The sequence below is a fragment of the Schistocerca piceifrons genome, chromosome 2 (genome assembly GCF_021461385.2).
Source record: "Schistocerca piceifrons isolate TAMUIC-IGC-003096 chromosome 2, iqSchPice1.1, whole genome shotgun sequence".
Classification (NCBI taxonomy): Eukaryota; Metazoa; Arthropoda; class Insecta; order Orthoptera; family Acrididae; genus Schistocerca; species Schistocerca piceifrons.
Genome location: NC_060139.1, coordinates 2,955,152 through 2,968,063, shown reverse-complemented (window position 1 = coordinate 2,968,063; position 12,912 = coordinate 2,955,152). Strand labels below are relative to the sequence as shown.

General features: G+C 39.1%; 1 protein-coding gene across 1 annotated transcript in view; it reads right to left on the bottom strand.

The window, feature by feature from the left end:
• LOC124776028 (probable multidrug resistance-associated protein lethal(2)03659) overlaps positions 1–12,912 on the bottom strand; it is a 183,192-nt gene that overhangs the window by 53,304 nt on the left and 116,976 nt on the right. Inside the window, exons 17-18 of the mRNA XM_047250867.1 lie at positions 7,781–7,887; positions 1,291–1,414 (exon numbers count right to left, since the gene is read on the bottom strand). Coding sequence (XP_047106823.1) covers positions 1,291–1,414; positions 7,781–7,887 — 231 coding nt within the window. The remainder of the gene's footprint in view (positions 1–1,290; positions 1,415–7,780; positions 7,888–12,912) is intronic.

The window sequence follows — 12,912 nt, the reverse complement described above, 5'->3', positions numbered from 1 at the left end:
ATGGGATAGATGATGTTTTTCGCTGGGCAGGAGCAGGTGGTGGTGGGACGATGTATTACGGGACATCTCTTGCAGCTTGGTCTATTGCTGGAATATGCGCCATGAGGCAAGGGGTTGGGAACAGGGGTTGTATAGGGATGGATGAGAATATTGTATAGGTTCAGTGGGTGGCAGTATACCACTGTGGGAGGTGTTGAGAGGAGAGTGAGTACGGCATTTCTCATTTCAAGGCACAATGGGTGGTAGTGAAAACCCTGGTGGAGTATGTAACTCAGTTGCTCCAGTCCTGGGTGGTACTGAGTCACGAGGTGAATGCTCCTCTGTGGCCAGATGGTGAGGCTTTGGAGGTGGTGGGTGACTCGAAAGATAACTCAGGGAAAGGGACTTGTTTGTATGGAATGGGTGACAGCTGTTGAAGTGGACGTGTTAATGATGGTTGGTAGGTTTGATATGGACAGAGATACTGATGTAGCCATCTTTGAGGTGGAGGTTAATATCAAGGAAGGTGTCTTGTTGGGTTGAGTTGAGCCAGGTGAGGCGAATGGGAAAAAGGTGCTGAGGTTCTTTAGGAATATGGCATGGGTGTCCTCACCCTCAATCCAGATTACGAAGATGTCATCAATGGATCTGAATCAGGTAAGGGCTTTGGGATTCTGTGTATTTAGGAAGGATTCCTCTATATGACCTGTGAATAGGTTGGCATAGGATTGTCCCATGCAGATGCCCGTACATGTACCCCTGATTTGTATGTAGGTAATGCCTTCAAAGGAGAAGTAATTGTTTGAATTTATTAATATAAAATATTAAATTGTTATGAGTATATTAGGAAACTTCTGGTAGAATGTAAATCATCTGGCATAAAGGAGACCACTCACTGAATAGCAGAAGCATTGAGTCTTTGACACAGACATACTCAAAAAAGGAAGAAGAATTGCTAGCTTTTGAAATCGGTCCTTTATTGAGCTGGAGTGCAAACACACACACACACACACACACACACACACACACACACACACACACACACAATGCTTCTGCCATTCAAATTAATTAATTATTATGAGTATTAGAAAGCATCTAATCAAAAATTATTTTAGTAATTTACACTGGTGAACAGCATAGCATAGACTATTTTAAAGCTATTTATATTAAAGACATTTGATGATTACAAGTAAACATAAAGTATAAATATGTGAAATTGTGCTTAGGATTTGTGCAATAAATGAATGGACAAAAGTTTCTTATTTTAATGAAATAATGAGACAATGAAATGAAACAAGCTGCAAAACCTACCTGTCTCAATAGTCAAAAACACCACAATGACAAAGGATGCAAATGATGTGCTAATGAGGTCAAGGCATATACCAAATGCTGTGTTACATGCAATACTCGTGTGCCAAGCCGACGAATGTCGATCCTGAAAAACAGGAGAACATTAAAACTGGTATTTTTTTAGTTTCAATATTTAATATTTTGACAGAAATTTTGTAATTAATCAGTTATATAAAATTTGTACATAAACATGTGAAGAAAGATAACGTTCATTATATGTATGCATCCTCTGAAGTGCAACAGGTATTTATTTCTGATTACTTCATCAATGAGAACATATTAAACCAATCACTTCCAAATACACTGTTTTGGTAACCATTATTCAGGTTATGAATGACCTTCAAGAAATCAAAGGAATGCATTGAGCAAGTTGATTGATTACTGTACTACTTAAATTGAGCTACTGTGATCCAAACAATAAAGAAATTGAATAAACATACGTGCTATTTGATGATTCAGGGGCATATTGTTCAGTTATTATAGATATTCTAAACTGATGTACTTCAGCTGTGAAGAAGAAATAAGAATATACAGAGGGAAAGAATGGGGAGGAGAGAAAAGACAGCTCCCTCAAATAAACAGACCACCATCTGAAGATTTCCATTTTTAAAAGAAGTTTCATTTTAAAAATAAGTTTAGTACTGCAAGTTCCATACATGTCTATGGTTGCTTCCTAAATGACCACTAATGACAACTAGCTTCACTATTATAATCATGTCATTAGTATTGTATGTCCTCTATTGGTGAGCCAAGAGCAAAAAAACTGAATAATCTCTGCTGAAGACCCTTGAAGCGGCAACGTGTTGTATCTCCGCTTACAGTCCCTCACGTGCAGTGAACCGGCTTTATCGCCGCGCCCACGCACTATGCTCAAGGGAGAGGCTCGGTGGCAATAAACGACTAAAGCGGTTTCTGGACAGGACACATTTATTTTTCCTACCGTTACAATAAATGACAAATAACATTCGTCGCTAATATCCGCCCATACAGGTGCGTTGCACTGGCGGCACGGCTCGGTCACCAATCCCGGAGGGTACACACTCCAGTGACGAGCCGCGGCGGGACCGCGTGGACCGAGCGAGACAAAAGGCCGTGTCACAGAATTATCTGCTCCTGGTGCGACCGGAGGCGCCATAATGTCCGCGAAGGAGCGAAAGACACTTTAACGGCGACTGCGCTTACGACCGCGTGTACGCATTTACGGCGGAGTCACGTTGACTCGACGCACGTGGTCCGCGGCGGGAGAACTGAGAGACGTGTGTCGCGTCGCGTCGACTAGCTCGCACTGTCCGCCTGCTTTGTCCCCGTGCGGCCCGGGTTCAATGCACCGTTGCCGAAATTCTGCGTAACGGTACAGCTGCCCCTGCTTGTGTCGGCAGTGCCGTAGTTCAGCCCTTCGTGCGTCAGACGGTGCTGCCGCCACACCCTTGTGTGATTAGTAACTTACATGTCTCATTCAAAATTAGTTTTCAGTGTTAGTTTTAAGCATACAAGTAAGAATATTACAAATAAATTTTGGTTACGAGAATAAATCTGGAAGCTATTAGTGCATCTAACCTTCACAGAACTAAGGAACGTGTCATCATTACCAATATATTTAGGTGTCAATAATTCATTGTGCCCTCAGAGTCTTCGAGGCGGCATTTCTGAATACAATCTTCTTGGTTTTCAAGCCATGTCAGTTCCAATAAAATTCTTGAGCTCTTGATGGCTATCTCTCCCACTGTTATCAGGGATAAAAACCACTGACTGCTAGGGCCGGCACGGCTTTCTGCTTATATGGGCACGAGCACAGCCTCTGGTGCCAGTCAGACGGGGCTGAAATAACACACGTGCAGAAGGTGAGTCGGGCAGCTCATAGTAGCTCCAGCATGGCGTGGGACCAAGTGTTATCAGGAGGCACGAGAAGCTGGTGCCACACTTGAAACTGCCTCTCCCGCCTCCTACAAGCATCGAGCATCTGTCTTTTGCTTCCTCTCAATGTCCAAAACTTGACCTCATGCCCTAATGGGTGTGTACCACTGGCTGTGTTAACATTGTTGCTCTTTATTCTAATCTCAGCCACCTCCTTTATAATGGAATCCTAATATGTTGCTGCATTAGCCAAGACTCTCATGTTTTCAGACGGTTTTGGTTGTCCTTTTTCCATGCAATGCTCAGCTATGGCTGACTTGTCAAGCTCCCTTTGTTTAATATGTTGCTTTTGCTCGGTACGACATTCTACTAGTGTGCGAACTGTATGACCTATATAAATGCTGTCACATTCTCAAGGGCACCAGACACACTGGGCAAACAAAGAGCTACATCATCTTTAATAGGGTGCAGCATATCTTGTATCTTGAGAGTAGGCCAAAGCAGTGATCTCAGTATGTGCCTCTACAACACACACCCTAACCTGCAGCCTGTTGCCTCACAGTATGGATGGAAAGCAGCCAGCTTGACCTCTTCTGCCAATTCACAAAGTGTGCTCCTACGTTGCCGTCTGAAAACCTTTGCACTGTCTCTCTTCCTATAACCATTCTCTCTGAACATGTGCCTAACGTATGTTGATGACTCCTTGCTGATATGGCCTCACAGTGAAAATGAATGGCAACAGTTCATCATCACATTAACACTGTCTATCTCAACATTAAATTTACCATAAAGATGGAGGTGGATGGGAAGCTACTGTTCTTGAATGTTTTAGTTGAGTGTAAGGCAGGAGGCCTGCTTAGTGATTCAGTGTACAGGAAACCAATGCAAACTGATCAGTACTTGAATGCTGATGGTTGTCCTGAACATGTTAATACATAGAGCAAAAGTTATTCCTAATGACGGTCAACTACAATCTGAATTGCAGCACTTGAGAGATGCGTTCAGAGGGAATGGTTATTGAAAGAGAAATGTTGCCAATGCTTTCAAGTGCCACTGAAGATGGATGACTTGTGGACTGGCAGAAGAGGCCAAGCCAGCTACTTTCCTGTCAGACTGTGGGGGAATGAGCAGCATGTTAGGATGCATGCAGCAGAGACATGGAGTGAGAACAGTGTTCTGTCTCATCCCAAGACACAAGATATGCTGCGCCCTGTTAGAAATGAAATAGCTCTTTGTGTGCTCAATGTGTATGGTGTCCCTTATCCCTTACAAATGCAGAAGCATCTATATAGGTCAGACAATTTGCACAGTTGCAGGGCATTATACTAAGCATAGGCGACATCTTAAACAAAGGCAGCTTGACAAGTCAACCATAGCGGAGTACTGCCTGAAAAATGGACACAAAATACAGTTTAAAAACGTCAGAGTCTTGGCTGATGCATCAACATGTTGGGATTCCATTATAAAGAAGGTGGCTGAGATTAAAATAAACAGAAACAATTTTAACAGAGACCAGAGGTACACACATCGTAGGGCGTGAGTGCGAGCTTTGGATATCAAAAGGAAGCAAAGACAGAAGGCTGACGTAGGGAGGCAGGAGTGGCAATTTCAAATGTGCTGCTAGCCCCTCGCACTACTCGATGTCACTTGCTCCTGCAGCGGGCCGAGGCTGCTACGAGTGGCCAGCTCACTTCCCATGCATGAATTGTTTCAGTCCTGTCTGACTGGTGCCAGAGGTTGCAATCTTACCTATATAAACACAAAACCACACCAAGCCTGGCAGTCAGAGGTTTTTTCTCCTGACGACAATGGCAGAGATAGCAGTCGAAAGTTTGAGAACTTATTCGAACTGACGTCGCTTGAAAACCAAGAAAATATTAAACTATAATTTACAGTGTGGCATAATTTTAATAGTAGAAACTAAATAAAAATAATGGCACTTGATGAAATAATGTTAGTAGTGGGATATGGTAGGAGGGGCAAGTTGTGGTGATAGGAGTGGGAGGGAAAAATAATGAGAGAGAGAGAGAGAAACATAGTGTATAATATTTTTTATCTTATTGTTCTGCCATTTTGGGGAGGCCTAATTCATAAGAATATCCAATTTGTTGCCTTTCCTTCCAATATTTCAGTAAAGAGGGCCAGAAAACTGCAGCAAGTTAAACTGTGTCTGAGGCATTGGCAGTGACAATTTGTCATGAAGACTAGTTCTGCACTTTGCTGCCCATATATCAGAAGATTTGATGGTCTTAACGTAAATCATATTGACATATGTGCAAAAGATATATGGTTAGCCAATAAATATTGTGATGTGGGAAGCCTGTGTCAGCCTCTGCTAGCTCGCCTAACAGATATATAGTCAAGATATCGTGCTGGGAAGCAAATGATAATGTGCTCCAATCCTAAAACATCATCACATATACTTTACATTACCTGATAAGGTCATACTTTGTATGAGCAGGTGATACACAGAATGATGTAATATGAGGCTGAAAATATCGATGTGATGTTCAGAAACACGTTACAAATATCTCCAAAGTTAATATCAGGTGGATTGACTTGTAATGTGATCTTTGGGTATTTTTATTCGCAGAAAAGATCATCACAGCATCAGTTTGTTGGCACAAATATGCATTTGCATAACTGGCGCACATGATGTTGGTGGGATGGTGACCAAACCCTCTTGCTACTGCAAGTGCCACTTGATCTTGATGAAACTTTTCCAGGACAGTGGATGGAATGAGCTAGACCTATACTGAAGAGACAGCCCTCAGTTTATTTTCCTGGGAATACACCTAGGGTTTTATTTATGTCATTATATTCAATGCTTTCAAGAACTTCAGAGGTCATGGTATTTACGCTATCAGTACCACAGGTGTGGGCACATGTGTATATGGAAATTGAGTACAGCTGGAACTTTCTTCAAGAGATCTATATGAAAGCATTGTAACTGTGCTTCGAAAACCCAAACCCAAACCCTAAAAGTTATTTTGTGAACATAAATTCTTACGCTTATTAATGTCGGTATTTGTGCACACTGAAATTATAGCATTATTGACCAGACTACATGTATAATGGATGTTAGTTGCAATGTATGAGGGTAATCCCAAAAGTAAGGTCTCCTATTCTTTTATAAGTACATAGACCTGTTTATTTCTACAATGGTTTGCATCAGGTTACAGCTTGAACATTTAGCTATTTTTGGACATTATCACCATTTCTGTCGATGCATTTTTGTAGATGCTGTGGCAGTTCTTGTATGCCCATGTCATACCAGCTCACCGCCATGCTGTTCAGAAAGTTATGAACCTCTTCTTTCACCTCACCGTCGGAGCTGAATCGCTTTCCGGCCAAATGTTCTTTTAACCTAGGGAACAGGTGATAGCCACTGGGCGCCAGGTCAGGACTATGGGGTGGGTGGGTGATTATGTTCCACTGAAACTGTTGCAGGAGATCAATGGTTTGCTGAGCAATGTGTGGGCAAGCATTGTCATGATGTGTATGTCCTTGCTCAACATTCTCTTCTCCGGTTCTGAATTGCCCGTTTGAGTTTTTTCAGAGTCTCATAGTACCTGTCAGCATTAATTGTGGTCCCCACAATTCAGCTCAGATGACGAGGTGAAAGAAGAGGTTCATAACTTTCTGAACAGCATGGCGGCCAGCTAGTATGAGATGGGCATGCAAAAACTGCCACAGCAGCTACAAAAATGCATCGACAGAAATGGTGATTATGTTGAAAAATAACTAAATGTTCAAGCTGTAAACTGATGTAAACCATTGTAGAAATAAACAGGTCTATGTACTCATAAAAAAAAAATAGGAGACCTTACTTTTGGGATTACCCTCATGTAACTGATGGTTTACCCATGCGATTCAACTTAAGTGTATTATAATTTAGAAAGAGCGAAAGGAAGGAAGTAAAATTGGAGTTTAATGTCCCATCAACAGGATGAGCATTACAGACAGTGCGCAAGATCAAACCATGAAAGGATGAGGAAGGAAATGACTCATGACCTTTTGAAAGGAACCATCCCAGGATTCACCTGGAATGATTAAGGGAAATCTTGAAAAACCTAAATCTGGACTGCCTGATGGTATTTAACCCTTCATCATTCAAATGTGGGTTCACTCTGTTAACCAGTAAGCCAGCTCATTCAGTTTAGGTGGAAGAGATATCATAGCATCATCCATTAATGATACTTGTAAGATACACAGATGTACAAATTATTGTGAGTAAATAAAAAAGATGTACTTTGTTAACTGTTAAATACTCTCCAACCTGAGGATGAAATTAGGGATAACCAATGCATCATTATCAATTGGTTTATGAGTGGATCAGCCCATTCATTCTTTGTAAAAGAGCAGTAAAGTGAATTGACAACAAAATACACTAATAACAGATCTGGAGTGATGTTGAAATCAAATGTAGTTTCTTGAAAGAACATCAGTCAGGTATTTCAAATTAAGAATTCCCAAAATTAAAAGTGAGTGATTCAATCTAAAATACTTCATCCTCATGTATACATGTGCTGTCTGCCATTTCTGGTTACCTAATGATTTTTTTGAAATGAAAAAGATGAATTTTCATCGTACATACCTGCAGATAGTCAAATTCCTTCACAACTATCTGATCAGCTTCAGATGATCTTATCGTGGTGAGGCCATTTAAGGATGCAGAGATGTATGAGAAAACAGGACTTCTAGCTAAAAATCAGAAAATCTGTTACATTTGCTGGTACAGCTAATAAAATTTTATAATAAATTGATCTTGGAACCTGGATGTAAGTTGCTGAAGAACAACATAGTGAACAACTTGCAAACACTCAGATTTTGAATAACAATAATAATAATTAATAATAATAATAATGGCACATGACTCACTGGCCCAGTGCAAGTCTTTGAATACAATGCCACTTTGTCAACTTAACATGTCCATGAGCCCACAGCACCCAGGATACCCAGATGGTAACCCATAAAAGTTCTATCCAGGCCTGAAATGGCTTAACTTTGGTGATCGTGTGGGAACCAGTGTTTCTAATGCCAGCTGTTGGCTCTCAGGTTTTACATAAGAGTGATACAAAACTGAAATACATTGATGAAAGCACCCGCTCATTATGGAAGAAATTGCCTGAAGATGATGAACAGTTGCTTCATTCAATAATTATAGAGCTTGAAAACACCATCCAACATAGTGCTTAAAGGCACAGGCAACATTTATTCTATTGAGAAAGTGTTGAACAGCACTAACCATTCTGAATGACAATATTTTGTAACTGTTTCATGCAAACCAGAAACAATACATTGGTACACACTCATTATGAAATACACTCACTAAAAAAACATTGTGTATATAAGTTATATAATGTGGCAGGTGGCTAACAGAGCTTTTCAGTCCTTGAATTAGATATTCAAATACCATAATTTGTATAAAGAGAGTCTAATATAATGTTATATATGAATTTGTTGTATGCTTAGAGTCATAGTACATACCTTCATTCTGAACCCTACAAGAAAATTATTTTTTCATTTTATATTGTAACTATGTGGGTAACAGTTCAACTGAAACTGATTTTTTATTGTCAGCAAAAAAACTACTAAGAAGTAAGGACGTTGGAAGGTGAGTGATGGCAGCAGCTGTTTTTATTCTATAGAAACAATTCACTTTGTGCAATACCTGCTACTCTGTCTTCGTTACATATATTTTCTTTGCCTGTTCTATTTCTGAGATAACAAATGTTGGCCACCTCATCTTTATTTATTTATTTAGCAGCTTTAAATGTACATATATGGGTCAGATCCAAGTGCATGTTTGCACAGTCAGGTTTACAAAATAATAATCACACTCACTATTTAATTATCATAGGTATATCATTTTTAAACATAACACCTCCATACATAATTAGTACACATTTAGTATCTACTGCAAAATCTACCATTATGTATTTAAATTCTGTTACAACATACCTAAATACACATCCTATACCTACGACCCCTTTAGCTCTACACATTTTAATTCTATTACCTCATATGCCTATTTCCAATTTTTGGCATTCAGCATGTATTCACTGACTTAATGGAGAGGGCTTTTTATAGATATTAATTTTATTGTTTGTTTAACTTTCTCTTTCAAGCTGATATTTGAAATATGAAGTGGTAGACAGTTGTACAGCTTAATCACAATGTAATGGAAAATTCAGGATGGAATATGACAATATTATGAAAGGAATAGATTAAACAATGGAATATAACAATATTAGAGAAGGAAAGTTGCTACTCACCATATAGCGGAGACGCTGAGTCGCACATAGGTACAACAAAAACTCTCACAATAAAAGCTTTTGGTCATTAAGGCCTTTATCAACACTAGACACACACACACACACACACACACACACACACACAATCACACACACACACACACACACACACTCAAATGCAACTCACACACATGACTGCAGTCTCAGGCAGCTGAAACCACACTGCCAGTTGCCTGAGACTGCAGTCGTGTGTGTGAGTTGCATTTGCATGAGTGTGTGTGTGTGTGTGTGTGTGTGTGTGTGTGTGTGTGTGTGTGTCTCTAGTGTTGAAAAAAGCCTTAATGGCTGAAAGCTTTAATTGTAAGAGTTTTTGTTGTACCTATGTGCGACTCAGCGTCTTCGCTATATGGTGAGTAGCACCTTCCCTTCTCTAATATTGAAAGGGATAGATTGTTACTCATCATATAGTGGAGATGTTGAGTCACAGATAGATACAACAAAAAGACCATCAAAGAACACCCAGATTGCTTCTCCCATCACATGCTACTGCTTGCAGTCTGGTCTTGGCAACTAGAGACTGTAATCATGTGTGTGTTTGTGTGTGTGTGTGTGTGTGTGTGTGTGTGTTGTCTAATTCTGGTGAAGGCCTACTTGTTTGCAGTCTTTTTGGTGTGCCTATCTGCGACTCAACATCTCCCCTATATGGTGAACTGCCATATATTTATTTATGCAATAAAACTTTTATACATGCAATGTATGACAGATGTTTGACAATATTTTAGAGCATTGTAATATCAGAAAATTATTCTAGCTTGTTACATTTATGATCATACACCCTGTAAAAGCAATTCTTTAATGAAAGGGACTTGGCAGCTTTTTGAAATGCATTTACTGACAATTTATGGCAGCTTACTGTGTAATGCTACATCTGAATGATAGGTATCCTTTTGACACAGAGTTGATCTGGAACAGTTTACATGTATATTTTTCCTTAATCAAGTATGACACTCATGCTCAGCAGTGTACTTTTTCCTATAAACTTTTCCCTATAAACAGCACAATTTCTGAAACTTAAATGTAGGGAATAGGAAGAATATTTGAATCTCTAAAAAAGACTTACATGAACTTTCATTGTTTGCTTTTTTATTATTCTGGTTATTCTCTTTTGCTTTCTGAATGTTAAGGAATTAGGATAATTATGCCACAGGATAGCACCATACATTGACATTGAGTGTATCTGAGAAAAATACATAGTTTTTATGGTTTCGTGAGTTTCAGTGCTGAGCAGCACTCTGATTACATACTTTAACTTAGAGGTTTTGAGTTCAAGGAAGATATGTGAGTTCCATTTAAAATTTTCTTGTAGCCAAAGGCTTGGAAAATTTGCCTCAGTGATATTTTGAATTTCCTGGTTGTTCATGTGACTTACTGGTTTTTATGCATTTTTATTTTGCTCAAACTGACAGTACAAAGTTACAATTTTTTTGTGGGTGTAAAATAAGCTTGTTCCTGTAGAGCTACTGAGAAACTTCATCTGGGATGACACTGGCAGAAGTGGTAAGATCTTCTCTACTTTTTGCTTCAATAAGCAGATTGGTATCATCTATAAATAGTATGCTTCTGCATTCCTTACACATGAGGGCAGGTCATTAATGTAAACTAGAACAGAAATCGTCCTAAGACAGAGCCCTGTGGTACACCATGTGTAATGCTTCTTTTTTTGCAGTAATGCTTCTTTTTATACAGATGCTGGTAGCATAGCTATGGATGTCTTAATTCTTATTGAATTTGTTTCTAAGTTCTCGTGCAAACAGTTGTATTTTATACATAAGGCGTGACCAGAGAGTAAATACCATTTCGTTCTTTCACTATCACAACACTACTGTTGCAGTTCTGCACATTTACACTCACATCTCTGGTTCACTGTTTTTCCACTGATACCATTACTGCCACACTGTGTTGTTTACATTTGTTAGTGATCATTCACAATGTTTAACACAATCTCTGAACTCACTGACTGTGACATGCATTCTGTAATGTGGTTTTTGACTGCAAAGAATATTAAGCCAGGTGGAATTCATTGTCAACTGGTATAGATTTATGGTGGAAATGTAATGACTGATGGAATGGTGAGAAAAAGGGTCAGACACTTCAATGACAAAGCACCGAGTGAGCGGCTTCTGTTATCAGTGATGATCTGGTTGAGAAAGCGAATGAGAAAATTCATGAAAATAGATGGCTCACAATAAGGATGCTTTATGATGAGTTTCCACATTTCAGAAACTAATTTGCATGAGACTGTCACAAATTTCTTATACTTTCACAAATTATGTTCCCGTAGGGTTCTGAAAATGCTTATGAATGGCCACAAAATGCAGCAGCTTGGCAGTACTTTACCTGTCTTACATGATACAGTGACGCAGGAGATGAAGTCTTAAAGAGAATCATAACCAGTGATGAAACCTGGGTTCATCATGTCACTTCAGACTCAAAACAACAGTCAATGGTGTGGACCAACTCTCGTTACTCCCCAAAAAACACAAAACAATGTTGTCAGCAGAAAAAATCATGTGCATTTGTTCTGGGTCAGACATGGCAGTCTGCTTGTTGAGTTTCTTGTCAAAGGTGAAAACATCAATGCGGTTCGATACTGTGTTACACTGAGAAAGCTTTGGCATACAATGCAAAACAAAAAGTTTGGAATGCTCACTCAAGGCATTGCAGTGCTTCGTGACAATGCACTCCCCTGTTCTGCTGGTGTCACTCTACACATTATTCACAATTCAGCTGAGAGCAGTACAATCACCCACCATATACCCCTGATCTTGCACCTTCTGACTACCGCTTATTCTTGAACTTGAAGTGTGATTTTGGAGAAAGGCACTTTAACAGCGATGATGATGCAAACTATGATGGAAACCATGTAGAAAAATAGTTTAAGAAATGCTCTTTCTTTTAAAAATAAATTTTGGTTTGAAAAAAATGTTTTATCAGTTTTTTTCTGGGCGTGCCTCATATATACATGTTATAGAATTTTTGAATAAAGATTTAAAGCTGCCTGTTCCTCTCCCATTAGCCATTACTCTGATCATTACTGTTTGCAATTTGAGGATTTTAATTGCATCACTCTACTGACCACATATTACCATTCCATAGGTTATGATAGCATTAAAATATCAGAAATACACCATTTGCATAACTTCATAATCTACTAGTAGTTTAATGTTTTGGAGAACAAATATGGTAGAAGTTAGCTGGCTAGTTTTGTGTTGGTAATGTCATCATTACATAATTAACAGTTATCTATGGTGAGCCCTAAGAAGTTTTTGCTCTGAAAAACATGTACAGCCACTGCTTGTAATTGTGAGGATTCTTCTATTATTATTCTTCTCTTGTTGTTCTTGAATAGTATATATCTATATGTATACCAAAATATAGCTTGCAAAGATGACTTAACATTCAGTTTACATGA